The sequence below is a fragment of the Stegodyphus dumicola genome, chromosome 1 (assembly GCF_044657685.1).
Source record: "Stegodyphus dumicola isolate Sdum_Otavi_A_Nest chromosome 1, ASM4465768v1".
In the NCBI taxonomy this organism is placed as follows: domain Eukaryota; kingdom Metazoa; phylum Arthropoda; class Arachnida; order Araneae; family Eresidae; genus Stegodyphus; species Stegodyphus dumicola.
In genome coordinates, this window is record NC_140768.1 from 286,933,402 (window position 1) to 286,953,103 (window position 19,702).

Genomic DNA, 19,702 nt, shown 5'->3' on the forward strand with positions numbered 1-19,702 from the left:
GCAGATTTTAAGTACTCTCTCTTAATCCCCTGAAGCTGAAAGCAGGCCAGGTCTCGGAGACCACCCCAGCGAAAGGCACTCTACGGATACCGATATCAACCTGGCAATGTGACTGGTCATCAGTAATGTCGCCAGCAGTAACGTGGGCTGCTCGGAATACTCAGATCAACTGAGCTCCCTGTGCGCAGGCTGCCCGGAATACCCAGACCAGCTGAGCTCCCTGTGCGCAGGCTGCCCGGAATACCCAGACCAGCTGAGCTGCCAGTGATCTTACGCTAGTCTCCCTCAGCCCGAATGTATAAATGATCTTCCCTCGGTTTCAGAAACCATTAAGCTCCTAATTATTGATCCCCTAGAATGCTACTGCCATGATAAAATACCAAGTCACCGTGTACACCCCAGAGGGTCAACAGCAAGTAAGAATATACGAGACAAATACATGCAAATGTTGCACGTTCCAAAATGTATGAAATATGAAAAAGAAGACAATAAAAAATGGTAGCTATCCAAATATTAAATCTAACATACATTTTTGCATTAACTTGAATGTATCTTCTGTTCCAGACATAAATTTTACTAAGTGTGACATGTATTTCTACTGTAAGTCAAGCTTATCATTATCTATTCATGGTGTGCATACTAACTTTGCTCACAGCCCCACCATCCTATAGAGTGATGTAAATGCCCAATTTGATGGGATATGCAGTCACTGTTATTGATGGAGTACTTCAAACCTCACAAATATGTTTGCTAATCTATGGATGCAAATACTGCAGGCAGGTACCACTTACCAGGTGGGTTGCAAGCAATTTGAAAATGCCACACCTTGTACCTATTCTGTTTACACGCTTGATTCATCTCTGAAAGTTTTATGTGAATTCTTGCCAAGAAATCCAATAGCTTTCTGTTTTAGCTGCAAATGAAAATTTTCTTTGTAGGTTACAATTATATATAAAATTAGGGGAAAAATTTGTTTTATATTAAAAATTTAATGTACTTGTAAAATGCATGCCTGTGATAACCAATGCATTTGAAGACTTCTCTTTAGGGCATATTTTTATTTACATTAAATATTACATCTATTGAGAAAATTTCTTTTAAATCATTCCATTCACACCATTAATTCAGACATATCTATGGTATTAAGTATTACTTACAAAATGGAAAATGAAAATATGTAAAAGATGTACAATATGTACATGCACTATAATTACTAAGCTATGGAAGCTTTAAAGTAATCCTTCAGCAAATTCATCTTCATCATCATTTGTTGTACTTTCTTTCTTTTTAGGTGTATCATAACTGTCCATTGCAGCAGATCCTTCTGTTTCTGAAACTTGCAGTGATCGTGCCATTCTTGCAAACTGTATAAAGGGGCAGAATGAAATGAATTGGTGCCATTAATTTAAATACTACAGTCAAAAGTCGTTAATCCGGACTCGTCGGGACTTCGGCGATTCCGGATTATCGATTTTTCCGGATTATAGATCATCAGTTTAAATCTCGTAAGATGGCATGCAGAAATTCCAAAATTAAAAATATGAAACCGTAATTTATGAAATAAAGAACAATTATGATCTAAAGGGTATCAAAATTTGCAAAAAGAAAAAGCTTAATATTTATTTGTTTACTTTATTAAACATTTCTTTCAATGTAAGTTGTTTAAGTTTTGCTTCGTTTCATGTGATAATACTTTCTCTTTAATTCTATTAAACAGACATAATTTCTTGTTCAGTTACAAAGTTCCGCCGTTCAAGTCCTATAATTGCTGTGTCAAGAACACTGACTAATTTGTCAATCGAAATTTTTTTGTTTTCAATAACCTCTGTCACTTTTCTTCGCTATCGGAAGTGAATTATAATGACGAGGAACTTGTTTTAAATCATATCAAAGACGGAGCATATCGAGATGAAATACTACATTTGGTAAGGAATTATAAGCCAAATAAAATAAAAACATCTGCGCTGAAGATAAGGATAGTGCTGACAAATCAACTTCCAATTCATTACGCGCCCGCCGCCGAGCAGCGTGAAAATGATAAACAGATTTCGGATTTCAAAACATACTTTCGCTTTAGATCCTTTACATATTAACAAATATATATCGGAAATTCTATTTGATATAATCGAAAGTTTAAGCTTACTTTTATAAAATTGCTCTTACAGTCTGCAAAAAATAATAAGCCGGATGCAATTCGAAAATTAAGGAACAATGCAATCATCAACATTAACTGAAATAGATAATTATTTAGCTTATACGTCCATTATACATAAAATGCGCACGCGAAAACGTATTCTGCACTTGCGCACACTCATATGCGCAGTCGTAAAAGGTCTTACGCGCATGTGTCAACGCGGCGCATGCGCAGAAAGTTTTTAGTTTTGATGTCCGGATTATAGATCATTCCGAATTATGGGTGTCCGAATTAATGACTTTTGACTGTATTACTAATTATTAGCTAAATTATCTATAGATTTGGTAATTCTTTTTAACATTCATTAGCACTTTCATGACTGCTGATGTATTTTTATATTGATTAGGAGCCACTTTTTTTTTCATATGATTCTAACTGCTGATTGATAATTATCCTGAAAACATTGATAAATTAACCTTTAAAGGGTATCAGATGTTTGTCAATTTTTTAACCTCCTAAAAAATGCTAATTTTTCTACACCAAAAGCTGTACTTTGTAAGTTTCTAGTATTTCCTTTTGATTCTAAATGGCAGCACTATTCTATGAATGCTCAATATTTTACAGTTATATTAATTTCATACCTTATTCCAAGGTATCATATTAGAAGATCCATAAATTCTATTGGAGAGGAAGAAAAAATTCAAAATCTGCAAATATATGACATATACACATGCTGAATCTTACATATTTATTGCATTTCAGTTAGAAAAGATAATTAACAGACAATTATTTATACAATTTTAAGACCGATATATAATGGATAACTGTGGCCATACTGAGGGTACCACGCCAATAGATAGCAGCATCAGTCTTCTCCTTTTCTACTCTGTGAGATGACAATTTCTTTATATTATAATAGTTATGATATAATTTTTTATGATTAATTTACAGGTTGTTTAGGATTCAATATTATTTTCATAGGGGGATGGGGAGTTTACTGACCCTGTACTAGGCCTGAAGTATATTAGTTTCTTTTTATTCTCTATTTACTCCACTTAAGTTTCTCATTTGTCTGTTTAGCTAAAATTTTAATTTCAGCACTTCACCTTTTCCCATGAAAAAGGCTCATTGATTTCACAACTACAAGGGTTAAATTTGGTATGTTAACCCCGAAAGAGACATGTTGCTTCCTGTTTTCCAAAATCGTAGGATGCAGTGAAAGTGAAAGAGGTGATTAACAATTAATTCATCGTGATTTTATCACACAAAGGGAAAGATCACTTAAACCTTTCCAGCACAGTGTGTTCGAACCGAACACACCATAAATACTCCCTCTTCAGACACTGAAAATAATTGATAAATATCACGAACTAATACACTGAAAACTATCTACAAACTAATACACTAAAAATAATTGATAAATATCACAAAAACTATACTAATGGTTACTTTTAATCTCTTTTATGAATAATAGATGGCAGCACTACACAAGCAAATCATTAACATTGAGATATAACACAAAATGGAAAGGGTTTCTGCAATTTTTGTAAAATTATATCCTGTATATTCTAGGTCTAAAAAGTCTGCCTACAATTTTTTTTTTGGTAAAATTCCAACTTTAAAGAATAGTGTGTCGGAAAGGGTTAAATAGAAATGAACTCTTAGTGAATGGAAAAACTGATTTGGAAGCATGCTTTTATTCTTTAGAGTATCGTTTCTGTCAGTTTCAGATGGGAGACTAGCGAGCACAAGATAAATTTTCCCTCTGGGTTAGGATACAAATAGGTAGTTTTTTAAATAACTTTTTGCAGCTGGTGAAGTGAGGAAAAATATTTCTGAGGCCAGTTTTAGATACAAACCAAAATTGATAAGGAGGAACTGAGGTGTATCAAAGGATAAAACCGTTTAAGTGCATTTCTTGCTGCTTAGAGGAGCACCAGTATAAAATATATACTGGCTCTCAAAATTCAGGATTAGTTTAGTTCTCAATTTTGTGTTCTTGGGGTCCATAAGTTACAATTCATGCAAAATCTTACCACAAGTTAAATTATTCTATATACCGCCCCTCAAAGGGTTAAAAACTGATTTTGCATTAAAGAAATACAGTATTTTTTTAGATTGTCCAATTTAAAGGTATATGTTTTGAAAACATTCAGACCTAGAAATTCCTGTTTTAGGGAGGGGGGTTGAAATAGCAAAGGAAATACTAATGGTAACAGCAGGCTATGTAATTAAATACATGCTATGTAAGACGTATTATATTTGTATTTCAATTCTGGTATAGGATAAAAACTGAATACCACAATAGTAGAAAATTTTACATGTGTACTCCTCTAGGTATGATTACACTGCCTGTCATTTTTTGGGGCGGGTCAAAAAAATTCCAACTTTAAAAGGTAGTGTGGCGGAAAGAACATTGAAATTAGTCTTGCAAAATTTACAAATATTATGCTGGATCTTGTTTGACATCTCCAATAATCATTATTTGACATGTTATTTTAACCTATATTGGAGCCTGCCCCCAAAGTAGACAAGATAAATGCAGCACAATTAAAATGTACACCTTGAACAAAAAAAAAAAAAGGAACAGTTCTATAGGGTGCGGCAGCTTTCATAATATAATTTGACTTGCGTAGTACAATGGCATACTGCATGAATGCACGCCAGCTCATGTTGCATTCGTGTACTAATGAGCTGCCATTTCGAGCGTGACAGTGATATGGATCGGTGGAGTGCACAGCATCTTGCCTTTGCTGTTGAAAGTTATTTCAAGAATATGTTATACGAAGTTATGGCAAGCTTCCAGCGCCGCCTAGATGAATGTGTTGTGCAGAGGGGGCATCATATTCAAAAAGTAATCCACACAATGGACGTCTTATACATTAGTAAATGGCATACCTTTAACTATTAATTGACATAAATTACAGTTACTGCCTTATGGTGTGTTTTTAATGTCCTACTGTGAATGCTGCCACACCCTGTATATCTTCTGTTCTACTGAACCGATTACCGAAATTTAACTTGTGTTTTCCATGTCTCGAAAGCATGACTTAGGATATATATTAGATCTATATATAGCATTTTCTAAACATAAGTATTTTGAGAGAAAATCGTTATTTTATCTGAAAAAACATACTAATGTTTACTGATAAAAGGCTACAAAGTGTCAGTGAGAGCAAGTAAATCATCACATTTCGACCTTATTCAACACCTCCTATCATTCTTTCAGAATGGCCCCAAAGGATCTTAGTAATTCTTTTTAAATACAAATCTGTGCAATTTTTTTATAAAAATATTTTTATGAACTTACTTCAACATCCATATGCTTGATAAATGGACTATTTAATGCTCTGTTTAGTTGTTCAGCATCTCCTTGATCATAACCTTCAAGAAGATCCATCAATGTATTACATTCATCTCTTTCACAGTAGCTGAAAGAAAATATTTTTAAAATATTTACTCGTATGTTATTTTTATTACAATATATTTTTCAAGTGTTATTGAAATTCAACTAGAGATGGTCTGGTTCCTTTTTTAGAGTATATAGTGCTTCTTGAACAATCATGTTAACCCCTTGACATACAATAATGTCCGAGAGACGTCATTCATTTAGATTCTTTAAATGTTTCAGTCATGCGTCGATGCTATGGTACATATTTGAATTTAGTAAAAATTAGAAATAGTCCTCATAACATGTCTGAGTTGAATGTACTATATAAAAGTGACAATGAAGGTTTATTACACTATTCTAACTGATTATAACAAGAATAAAATCAAAGTTTTTAAACTGTTGGAGTATTCAAATGATGCTTCAAATTCAAGTGAAGCTAGCACTGTGCACCAAAATGTACGTAAATATGCAAGACTTGTTTCAAGCAGTGAAGATACTGATGTAGCACAGGATGAATGGAATTGGAAAGAAAAAGAAAATATTGTGAATATAAAAAAATTTACTGGAACTTTTAGTATCAATTATTTAGTTCTACAAAAAATGAGTATAAATGCAACACCTCTGTGTGCTTTCAAACAAATTTTATGTGATTTTTTTTTTAAAGAGAAATGAATAGATACAAACGAAAATGGAACAGAATACGAAAATAAACGAGGAGTGGTATCCTAACAATTGCTGAAGTTAGAACATATTTTGTGTTATGCATTATAATGTCGCAAATTAAAAAAATCTAAAATAGACATGCATTGGTCAAAATGAAAAATGTTAGAAACATCCATATTTTCACAAACTATTCCTCATAAACATTTTTTGGTCATAACACACTACTTTCATGTTGTGGATAATGAGACGACAGAATACGAAAGATTCAATCCGTGGTGGATTACTTGAATACCAGATTTCAACAGTTAAACATCTGGAACAAAGTGTCGTCGTAGATGAATCCCTAATGAAATTTAGAGCCTGGCTAAATTACATACATTCACAGCATCCAAACGAGTGAGATTTGGAATTCAATTTTATAAATTTTGTGAATCCAGTTCTGGGTATTGTTATCGATATAAAATTTACACAGGAGAAGACAAAATTCGAGAACGTGATGAACCTGTATCGGAGAGTGTTGTCATGTAACTAGCCAAACCCATTTCAAAGAAAGAATATATCTTGTTAGATAATTGGTATTTGTCTCCTAATTTATTCAAATTTGTGCATGAAAAAATACAAACATTGTTGGAACGGTGAGGGGAAAATATGCGGAAGAAGCTGGCATTGTACAAGCTAAAAAGAGAAGTAAGAACACTATCTTGTAGAGCAGCGTTTCTTAAACTGGGGCTCGTGGGATCTGCAGCAGGGGGGTTACCAAAAAAATTTAGCAGTTTTAATATTCTTAAACTTATAATAATTTTACAATTACTTAATAGTTTTTACAGAATGTATCTGAAAACAGATAAAAATAAGCCAATACAGACAAAGACAAAAGGAAAACGTTTCGACGCATTCTTTTTACAATAGAAACATTCATTTTACTTGCTTTGCACGTGACACTGTCATTGCATCTGTTACTTATTTAAAATTTTAACATTGTTCTATGTCTTAAAATTAGAAATTAAAGTTAATGACCTAAAACTGCAATAGTATATTACAGTACAAGTGAAAAAATTGACAGTTTAACACGCGTGTGTGTCGGTTTTGCACAATGCTTATGGGGTCCCACAAAATTTTCAGAAACATTAGGGGGTTCTGGAGGCCGCAAAAAAAATCTCAGTGATGAAAAGAGGTCTCGACTGAAAAAAAGTTGTTGAAAAGAAACCCTGTTGTAGAGGTATTCTGTCCTTACATTGGAAGCGAAGAAAAAACTGAATTGAAAAAGACCCATGATGTAGAATCGTGGAATGTTTCCCTCTCATGAGAAAGTGTGTTAAAGTATACAAATTTTTTTTATATGTTTGATATAGCTTTTTGTAATTGGTATTTGTCTCCTAATTTATTCAAAATTGTGCATGAAAAAATAGTCTTATATTCCAAGTTGCTTACTTCACAAAAGCAATCGATTGTGAATTTTTGATTGAATACTGAAGAAGATATGCTTTGTAATTTGTTCCTTCTAAACTATCTGACACATGGCAGACAGTCAAAAAGTGAATGCCCAACTCGGTTATAAACAAAATATTGGGCACATGTCCCCGAACATGTACCTGTGACAAATAAAAAGCCATGTGTGCATAAAATGAGAAGTGAAACAAATTGACAGTGTAAAACATGTCTAGTTCCACTACATATTCCAAAATGTTCTGAGATGTATCGTGCTTAACAAAACTACTAAATTATTACTTTATAGTATTACTTAATTATTGTACACACACTGGAGAATAAATCAGAAACCCAAGATCAATATTTTATCGGACCACCTTTTGCATAGATAACTGCTCCGATTCATTTGGGCATTGAGTCTACATGCTTCTGGAGTGCATTTATGTCCAGAGAATAAATTATGCATTGGCTATGCAGCTGTTTAGATTTTGTAAAGTAGATGGAAGAGGAGAGTACTGTCAGATGCATCTTTCAACCATACCCCACACATTTTCTATGAGGTTAAGATCCGGGCTATGCGGTAGCCAGGGAAGGTGTTGAAAGTCAGACTGATGTTCAGCAAATCATTTTTGAACAGCAGAACATGCCCCATATCTTGATACTCCCACCACACCCTTGCAAGTAAGGCAAGATGGATTCATGGGGTTCTTGCCAAATTCAACATCTTCCGTAGTGCAAAATAAAGTGTAACGTGATTCAGCCGACCACATTACCTGTTTCCAGTCCAGTGTTCAGATGTCCAGGGTCTTCTTTCCTGACACCACTGCAAACAAATTCTTGCATGTCCTCACAGACATCGACCATGCATTCCTATCCTCTGCAATTCTCTGTGCAAGGTTCGAGCTGAAATCCGTTGGGAAGAGCCAACAATAAGCCCTTTTTCAAATGGTGAAAGATTTGTTATTTTTCTCATTTTACTTAATTCATCATGAAAAGCACTCTTACATCTTACTTATACTAGAAAATTGCATACTTATCCCTAGCACGCATGCAAATGAAAATCTCAAAGGTTACATTAATTCATTGGCCACTGTGCATATATTAACATTATATATCAATCTTATTGAATGTTATATAGCAATGTAAATTTGAAAATAAAACATTCTGTTTCTAACCGTGCACATAAGTGCCCACAATTGAGTCAAATTAAATGGTATTCTTTGGATGCAGTGACTCATATTTTATTTGCATGTCAAAAGGTTAAATAAAACAAGGCACATCTCTCTACCCCAATACAAGGTGTGACACACACACACACACACACACACCAAAAAAAAAAAAAAAAAAAAAAAAAAAAAAAATCATTGTACTAACAGAATCAGTTCTTTGTTACATTATCACCTTCAAAGTAGTTCCCTTCAGCATTCGGTGCTGCCATTGTTGGTAACAGTTCTGGAACAAGGTTTTTGGAAGGCCCTTCAAGATATTCTCCGTTTTGTTTTTCCTGAACTTCTTCAGCTGAGGTAAAATGGGTCCCCATTAAGTAAGATTTTACTTTAAGAAATAAAAAAAAGTCGCATGGAGCCAAATCAAGGAGGATGCCCCCTCCACAACTGTGGCCTTTTTCTAATTTTTTTCCTATTTTCTAATTTTATAATAAGTCTTTTTAATACTTGTAGTAATAATGTTGTAGTATTGATTAACATTCTAACCACTGGGAACCCATTCAATCATGATGGACGTGCTGGCATCTTCCACACGGTCTCTTTCCCCTGAAAACTGCTTATGCCACACATGTGCATGAGACAAAGTTTCATCTTCATAAGCTTCGGTTAACATTTGAAATGTTTTCTTTGTGAATGATTTCTTAAGCGAACAGCAGCAAGAAACTTGATTCGCTGTTCGGTTTTTACATTAAACAGTTTTCTGGCAGAATGCAATTAAAAGTATTCACTCAATGACACAATGCTTCCCACTTGCATGGTTGGTTAAGTCAAAACTGGCTGCACGGATAGAGGAGGTGTGTGGCATGACGTCACCAAAATAGTTGTTGCCAACTCCACTCTGTTTTCAAGCTACACATTTAGTCTTGCTTTTTTTTTTTTTTTTTTTTTTTTTTTTGTGTGTGTGTGTGTGTGTGTGTCACATCTTGTATAAACACAAATGTAAGTTCCATTATGAAAAAGCAAATGTATGATTATTTCTATATTAAGTAACTGTTACTTTGAATTAATAAGTTTGTGTTTCTAAAAGTACTGAGCATAAATAAATAAAGTTCTTTCGAATCAGTATCTTACTTGTAACCTTCCTTGAAAACCTTATCAGCAGCTACATAATCTTCTCTCATTAAATGCACTAAGACTTGAGCAACAACAAGTCTTCCTGCTGCTCTTGTATTCTCTGTGGATAAATGATATTCCATTTCTTTTTTAATCATATCAGCAGCTTCATCATATCTGTAACAAATTTAACAGCCAATATTTTTTACTATTGCAAAGTAACCATCATGGTTTTAAATATTGTTTATACATAATCTGTAGAATTTTCAAAATTCCCGTTTACGCCTTCATCCTAGTGTATACATCCTGGCTACTATACATTCAAATAAAATATTATTACAGAGGTTAAATGTACTTTTTAAGCTTCAGTCATCTAGTATCAGTTACATTAGCCAAGTTATTTAAGATAATACATTCAACATCTGGTGAAATATGATAAAATATTTAAGTTACCATCTGCATTTTTTGGTCTTTTGACAGTGGAATATTTTATTAATAAATACAGACATAAAATATACAATCAAGACCAACAAAAATGACTAGAGTTTCTTGTCATTTAGCACTATTTATTAAAGAAAATTTAGCTAACTTATAAACTCTGCTGTTGAAAGGAAATTGGGCAGCTTTAGTATATGACCACTGTAACAAAATAGATCTTTTGGATATCCTTATGGATTAAAGAGAAATAATTTAGTTTAACACTACTAAACCAAAAAAAAAAACGTTATTCTCCAACATACCAAGTATCAAATAGTCTACGACAAAAAAAAAAAAAAAAAAAAAAGTTTTACATTACTAAATTGAAAAAATTAATTTGTAATACATCAAGTACATAATCTTTACCAAAACCTACCATGATTTTTATCTTAATACCTATTATGTATGCAAATCTAAACTCTTTAAATTTTTAGTCTATTTATTTTAATGCTTTACTGTTAAGCTGCTTAACATTTTTTGGGGGTAAGGGGATCCAAAATAATGTCATCTTTTCTAATTAAAGTTTCATTTAAAATTTAACTTCAACAGAGGTTAATTCCAGTTTAAATGCCCCCAACAATTAAATTTAAGCATTTAGAGCAACTTTGATGAGGAAATTTGTAAAAATTTTATTACTTAAAATTAACAAATTGATCATAACCATTTGACTGCATAAATAACAATTATATACACATATTATAATTTATTAACTCTCGAAACTTTCCCTATATATCCTGCACAAAAATATTTTCCCGCAAAATCGAGGGTGGAGGGGAGCGCTGGAATAACGATCATGCTTCTATGAACTGCTTTTGCCATCTTTTGCCCACTATGAACTGATAAAAAACATGAATGGAGCACATAAACTCATACAATGCATATGCCATGCAGGCCAATCAGTTAAATGGTCAATCAGCTCAACATTTTAAATAATAATTGTAAGGAAATCAAGAAATAAAACTGCATACATTTAGTGACACACTACAGATTTAAAATTAGAATCAGATAAGTATTAGTTCTGCCTGAAAAACTGTGTCTTTTAAGAGAGATTGATACAACCCCCCCCTTTTTTTTTTCAAAACGCACAAAAATTTTGCAGATTTGGCAAAATATTCTTGTTTGAAAAAGAACAACCTATATCAATCTCCCATAAAATGTGCATGATTTTGAATTTATGTTAAATTTCATCAAGTTTTAAGTTTCAAACTGACAGGCGTCTCCTTCTATAGGACGCAATTAGGTGATAATCATTAAAATTGTCATACAAGTCTCTTTCGATATATATTTATTTTAAATCTTTATAATACATTCTAATGCAAATATATCTATTTATATAAATATATATGAAAATATATCACCTTTTTAGTTTAATAAGAATTCTACCAGCTTTTCCTGCATATTCAGATGCCTGTGTAGGCCTGTCTTCTATCTAAAAATACATTGTTTTCTGCTTATGTTCATGCAGTTTTAGTAATATAATTATATAATTAAAGTATATAAGTAACATAATTAAAGAACTTTAAAAATATGGCATGCCTATGGTTTCGAATTAATCAAACAATTACTTTAATAATACTCACCATAACAACATCAGCCGCCTTTTTATACAAGTCTAAAGCTATTTCTGGATGTTTGCTTTCCACCATCCTGATGATTAAAAAAAAGATTATTATTATTATATAAAACTAAGCCTTATGATATAACTTTTATTCTACAGATTTTCACACTATTTCATATAATACAAAATAAAAATCATCTTCCCCCCCCCCCAGAAACGAACACATTAAAAAAATATTTCGGTTTTTAACAGGAAATAAGTCTTTATGGTTGCAGATTTAACTATCACTTGTAGATCATTTTAATATATAGCTATGATAAATCCAAAATTGAATTCATTCACAAATTCAAATTGAATTAAAAATGGAATTTCTTAATATCATTAAAATGTTGACATATATTACATTTTCTCAAGAAACAATACATGAAATTGAAGACTTAAGACTGAGAACTTTTAAAAGTGTTCATGGTACAGACTACATTTATTTCATTAAGAAGAAAAATTAAATAGTCATCAAGAGGGCAAGATATTTTCACACCACGCAAAGCATGAAAGATGTCATTAACGTACCACCACCAGAAAAATGCTTGCTTATTCATGTACTTTATTCCAGTGAAAAAAAGCAAGCTAATTAAAAATAATTAATCAAATTTTAAATGGAAATTAAATTTGACATACTAATTGGAGCAAAGTAATACTGGTAATGAGGTATGTAACCCCACCACTTAATTAGTGCAAAGTAATACAGGTGACGAGGTATGTAACCCCACCCCTTAATTCACTACAACTTGAAAACAATAAAATGGTAATGCAGGTACATTCCAAAATAAAAAGCTTTAAAATAAATAGGCATTCTAAGGTTTTACAAGTGTATGTGCAATATGATGTAAATGCTGATAGTACTATAATAATAAAATGTTTTTTGCACAGTTCAGAATCATGTATTTATCACAGAGAGATTAAAGATATTATACGGATTCTTAAATCACAAAAATTATTTTGTGTTCCTGACATTTTGACGTATAAGCAAGATGTGTTTGTTGATAGCAAGAATGGTTGCAGATATGGCTTTCAACTTCACCAGACAGCAACAAATATATTCTATATCAGCCTTTAAATATATCAGCCTGACAACACGTGAGTGCTCATATGCATGTAATCGGTGCTCATAAACACTTTACTATGGTAGAATGTAAAAAACAGGATGAAGTGAAAATTTCAGATCCATTAATAAATGATTTAAAAACCTCTTAGTATCCATACTTGAATTCGAAGGATTATATTGTAATATTTTTCACTATGCACTATCTTTATGTGGGTAAAACTTTTATTTGTAGAAAATAAAGGCTTAACTTTATCATCAAAAGAAAAACCCGAGGAACCAGTTTGATTAGGAAATAATGAATTTTGTCTGGAAAAGCAAAAGATATCTTAATTTCATATTAATGGTAAACAATAAATCTGTTTGGGATATTTACCATAAATGTGTATACATATGTGAATACCTTCATATGCCAATGTAAAGAAAATTATTAGATAAAAACATTCAAATTCAAGCTTTATTATTTAACACAAACAGTGAATAATGTTTATGCAATGAACATTTAAACCATGAAATATTCTTTAAGCACATTCTTACTTGAATATGTTTTCTGCTTTGCATTATAACTCCTGTTTTTTTTTTTTTTTTTTTTTTTTCCCCTTCATATTCTGTTTATTTTCTTATGTTCCCCCTCCATATTCTGTATATTTTCCTAAGATTTTGATTTCCATATTTTGTTTGCTTCTGTGCTTCACTATTGTATATCAGCAATTTTTATTTTATTTATCAACTTAAATTCGTTTTTTTTAAATTACTTTTTTGAAATCCATTGCTAAACCTTGTGATTTTCACTAATTGTTTACTCTGGAATGATTACTTTCAGTTTCCAATGTGTTTTCACTTTTAAATGAGTATTTATTTTTAAACATTACAAATACTTTGTATATTCCAACTTTTTTCAATTTAATTTGAATGTAGTAACTGCATATCACTACAACATCATTTCAGAGAGCTGTTAGAAACATTTCCTATTTGTGATATACATCTTTAAAGATAAATGGAAGCTTAAAATTAGAGCAAAATTATTATTAATGAGATGCATACAGTAATATAATTGTCATAAAACATGATTTGAAAACTGATATTTTCAGAGTCATGATTGAAATTATGAAATAATTTGATAATGAACAAGCTTAATTTATTGATCAAATTTAAAATCATTAAGAAATTTTAAAGAATATTTTGAATGAACCTGAACCTATTCAAAGGTAAGGCAAGTAATTAAAGTGAAAAGGAAAATTAGAATAATTTGTTAAATGTTACATTATATTACTGCATAGCTGAAAACATTGACAACCAATAAGGTTTTAATGCAGCAGTGCCATTTCAAAAGCACTCCAAATTGATTTAAATTCACTTTTTTATATGGTTGAAGTTACTGAATTATTTATAATAGGATTAACAATGTATGAATATATTGAAATTAATGGATGCAAAATACATTAGATTATTAGAATATGGGAAAGCACATGAGGGCTATCTGTCTAGGAGAAGGGATAGCTTTCTAAAGCATTTTTCCAAAGGAAACTGGCTCATCTTCATCTTACATGCGGGGTAACCATGCAACCAGCCCATTTGCCCGGTATTGAATCCATGTCAAACTTCCAGTATCTGGTGGTTTTTACCATTCAGCCATTGGTGAAGCTTATTAAATATATTAATATTTACATAGCTATTAAATTTTATGTTCATTGGCTAATTTCATTTTGTAATTTTGTTTCACTGTTATAAAAAGAAAATTGTAAGTAAGGAAGGAAAGCTTTTATTTATCAATGTATTTTTAAATAAATGAAAACAAAACATTAATGTGTGCACTACTGTGTGGATAAACTTAGCATACAATACATTTATGTAAAACACAATTTTTTAGATATATGCCAATATGAATTAACTTGTTAATATGAATTAAATCTTCATAAAAAGTTCTATAATTGTCTACAGTAATTTAACACATGTATGGCTGAGGTCGAAAATATATTTTGGATTAAATAAAATTTAATATGAAAAATAACAATAAAAATTACTAGGCGTCAGGAAATGGAATTTGCACAATTTATATTTAATTTACTAATGGGAAACATTTTTCTTAGTAAAAGGCAAAAATTACTGGAATATTCAGTAATTTACTGGGAAACATCAAAAAATGATAAAAAAAACTTAAAGTAAAACCATGAAAGTTTGCAGCTATGTTACTGTAATTCAAGTGATTGAAAATACAGAACAAAATCCATCATCAGGACTTTAGCGAGTCTGGATTTTAGATCAGTTTAAAATCTAGTATTCTGACATATAAACACAACAAAATTGGGGCTTCATTTATTGTTTAAGTCAGATAGAAAAATGCTAACCTTCCACAACCACTCAAGGGTGAAAAGTGTGACTCTGGCCAGCATCAATAGAATGTCAATGAATGTATCATCGCTAAAGTGCCACTTCCAATAGTCAGCATGAGTTTGAATGCGATATGCAGGAATGACAGTTAGACTAGTGAAAACTGCATTTTACAGCACACCTGCTTCCTTTTATTGAGGAAGCTTATGCTTTAGTCAGTATTCTCCATTCCTAGACTCTTTAAGGACAGAAGAAAAAAAAATTTTTTTTGTTATATTATTTTCCAGATGTCTAAATATTCTGACGTCTGAATATTAGATCATTCTGGATATTGGAAGCCCAGATTTTAGACTTTGTACTGTAATGTACTTAAAAAGAAGAGACTGAAATTATATTAGTGATTTTAATAACAGGACATGTGAACTTTTGTTGAAAAGCTTCTCTGGAGTTACAAAAACAAATCCAAGAGCCAAATCAAGATTTTGCTCTCATTCCAAAAAGAGAACACACATGAAACATATTACTATACCTAAAGAATGCAACCAATATGAAGGATTACAGTGTTGAAACAAACTAACAGCGATCTGAAGGGTGAAAATTAATCTTCACATTATAGTCTATAATATAGATCCTGTTTCAGAGAGAGAAGATCATAAAATCTCAAAACATCTTCCTTTCGGAAAGTGTAACTGATGTTATATTTCCAATAAGAAGAAAAAAAAAACTGAAAAGCATTGGATAGTATCTATTTACCCAATGTCCTTTAGAAAAGCTATAAAACTTAATTAAATTACTTTTAAATGGATGGTTAATAACGTAACAGAATTCAAGAAAATCAGTTACAGTATAATCAAATTACAGTAATTTGGGTTTTGGCCATACTAAGAATTTTTATAAAGAACAACACAGCCCCAAGTGTGTTAAAATTGGCATTTTAGTAAATGACATCATTCAGTGATTTATGAAATGACACAGTTAAAATTGATATTTTAAAAGCAGTTCCTATTTTCAGGACAGAAAGGGGGAGAAACCCAAATTAAAATACAGGACAAAAGGGACAACTGCCAATTAAGTCAGAAGTGTGCTTTATATATATAAAGTGGTAGGCTTTATTGTAAATGCTGTTATTTTCAATGCTATAAACGTCTAATTTGGCATTTTGGTGACGTCAATGTATATTTTTTCCTTCAGTGGAAAATTTTTGTTTTGCTTTTATGCCCAGAGTGCTCGATTTTAGTGAGATGGGCCTTTTTTTCTGCTGTCATTAATTTTCTTAAAGTTTTCTTCATTTCTTAGTCTTGAAAATATATGTTGTGAAGTGTATACAGAATTTAACAAAAAATAAAAGCAAGGGGTAAGATAAAGAACATACTTTGCCCCTTTTTCCAAAGCTAGAGCAGCAGTATCTGGAGTCCCATGTTCTCGAAACAGTTGGCATGCCTTTTCTATCATCTGCACAGCACCCATGTAATCATCCATATCTTTGGAAATTAATGCAGCTTGTTCATAACTCCTGAAAAATAGTAACGAACAATCGACTAAGAATTAATCAATACTTAAATAGAGTTGTGTGGAAAAAAGACACTGGTAGAAGCCATATAAAAATAGGGGAATGGGGAACAGTATTTTACAATTTATTAATAATGATGCAGCTAAATATATTCTATTTTTGCTCACTAAAATGTTATGAATTTAACCAATGACTTTAAATGTTATAAATTTATATGTACATAGAGAGAGAAATATGCTAAGAAATACTTTAAGATGCCAAGTATGAATATTTAATGTCATTTTTTTTATCCTCAAACTTAGTCAACAATTGTCAAAATAAACAGCCCTCTTTTTTTTCAGTACTTTCTAAATTGAGTCTCAGGACTACTGAACTATGTAAGTAAACAGCCATAAAGATACATACAGTCAGTAAGCCATATGGTTAGTAAATCCATTATCTGCATAAATTTAGCACAAAAAAGTTACAGCATTTTTGTTTCTAATACCCTAAAACGTTATATTTTAATAACTGAGATTGGTATTCTGCACGAATCACACAGAAAAAGATTTTATATAAACGTCCTATATAAACCACGTATAATATTGAAAATGTTTTAGAAAAAATATCAAATCTTAAAATTGGGGATCAATTTTTTACATTTACATTGATCCCCAATTTTATTCAAATCAAATCTAATCAAAAACCTTCGAGTCGCGTTTCAAGAATTCTGTTAAATTGCAAGCCTGCCTTACTTCGGTCCGTCATAAGGGATACACGTCAACAATTGTCCAAAATTGAACGTGAACTCTATAAGCTTCATCTGGAACTCGCTAAATCATATCCAAAATTCACTGCCCTTGAACAAAAGTCTTGGTCTAGAACGGAGAATGCAGTTAACCATCATAAAAACACCCTTGCAGTTAAATTCGAAAAACTTCTTTTACAATCTTCCAATTCAAGTAGTTCAAAAAATCTTCCCATTGTAAACATCAAGCCAATAGTTAATATTTCTAATGTTAGTCTTTCAGAAGAACAAGAGAGAATTCTAAAATATAATTTTAACTTCTCACAAACCTGTAAACCCTCGATTCCAAAGATTTTGGCTCCTATCGAAAAAGCTTTCAAGTTCAGTAAAGTTTCAGATTCACAGAAAGAAATGATTAGGCATCTTATCGCTCATAATGTGAAATTCAATAATAAACCTTTGAAACCAAATCTAACTGCGAGAGAAAGAGCTACATTGCGTGAAATTCATTCTAACCCGGATATTATTATTTCAAAGGCCGACAAAGGTGGCCAGATAGTCGTCATGGATAGGAACACTTACATCGATGGTGTCACTAAACTCTTAAACAAAGGACCATATAATCCGATCCCTTAAGATCCTTCACCTTCGGACTTGTCAAAAATAAAAACTGCGATCAAATCTTCACAAATCATTTCAGGCAACTTAAAATATTCGCTTATCCCATCTGTTGCGAATTGTGCCAGATTATATGCTCTTCCCAAAATTCATAAAAGGGGTATTCCTTTCCGCCCTATTGTATCAAATTTAGGTACTGCCTCGTATCCATTAGCTAAATATTTAGTTTCTAGATTTTCAACTCTATTAGACAATAACATTTACACCATAAAAAATTCAATAGAGTTTGTAAAAAAAGTTAAAAACATTTCTCCTAGTAATTTACTCATGGTTTCTTTTGATGTAAAATCATTATTCACCAATGTCCCAGTAGAGGGTGCACTAAGATGTCTAGAAACCAGACTTCGCGAATTTCATTTCTCTTGCATCGAAATTGATGAGCTAATTTCTCTCACTCAACTCTGTTTGAAACAAACACATTTTGTTTTCCAAAATAAATATTACAAGCAAACTGAGGGATTAGCCATGGCAAGCCCCCTCAGTCCCATCCTGGCTGATATCTACATGCATTATTATGAATCAAAATTGTTTGAAACTTTAACCTTCCCGGCATGGTTCCGCTACGTAGACGATACTTTTACCCTGTTTGAAGGTAATAAAGATGATTTAAATAAAGTTCTTTCAACAATGAATTCTATTGATCCTGCTATTCAGTTCACTTTTGAACTTGAGACTTGCAATTCTCTTCCGTTTCTCGACATTCTGGTCACACGTAACACATCCAACTTCAGTACTACAGTTTACCGTAAACCTTCATCGGTTTGCCTTCCACCACACTTTAAATCATGTCATCCGACTAAACAAAAGTTAGCTTCATTTTATTCCTATGTTTTCCGTGCTCTTCAAGTTTGCTCCTCCAAACTAGCCCTTGATGAAGAACTAAATTATTTAAAAGCAATAGCTATTGACAGGGGCTTTTCACCCAAAATTATTAATCAAGCAGTTAAAAAATTCTCATCTGAACACACTAAAAGCCACACTCTTATTTTAGGAGATTATAAAAATTCTGTTGTCATTCCCTTCTTTCCATCAATTATCTATAAAGTTGCACATATTTTGCAGAAATTTAACTTTCGGGTTGTTTATTCTCCCATCAATAAAATTCCAACTTCTATACTCAAGGACCCCATTCCGGATATGAATTCCTGGGGTATTTATAGGATTCCTTGCCAGTGTGGTTTAATTTACATTGGCCAAACTAAGAGAGCCTTAAAATTTCGCGTCAAAGAACATGAGGCATATGTTAGAAAAAAGGAAACACAGAAGTCTTCCGTTGCTCAACATTGTTGGTCCGAAAATCACACTTTCAATTTTTCTGCTGCCAAAATTATTCAAAAAACATCTTCCATTGGAGAACTGGATTTTCTAGAGGCATTTCACATTCATAAAAATCTTTCTGTTCTAGTTATCGATCCTAATTCCAA

The 19,702-nt window shown here is 32.0% G+C and overlaps 1 protein-coding gene across 1 annotated transcript in view; it reads right to left on the bottom strand.

The window, feature by feature from the left end:
* Positions 1–1,038: 1,038 nt before the first annotated feature.
* The window catches only part of LOC118193189 (gamma-soluble NSF attachment protein-like), a 34,735-nt gene continuing 16,071 nt past the window's right edge, over positions 1,039–19,702 (bottom strand). The window contains exons 5-10 of the mRNA XM_035364239.2: positions 16,736–16,876; positions 11,953–12,019; positions 11,731–11,801; positions 9,914–10,072; positions 5,445–5,565; positions 1,039–1,364 (exon numbers count right to left, since the gene is read on the bottom strand). Coding sequence (XP_035220130.1) covers positions 1,230–1,364; positions 5,445–5,565; positions 9,914–10,072; positions 11,731–11,801; positions 11,953–12,019; positions 16,736–16,876 — 694 coding nt within the window. The 3' untranslated portion in view covers positions 1,039–1,229. The remainder of the gene's footprint in view (positions 1,365–5,444; positions 5,566–9,913; positions 10,073–11,730; positions 11,802–11,952; positions 12,020–16,735; positions 16,877–19,702) is intronic.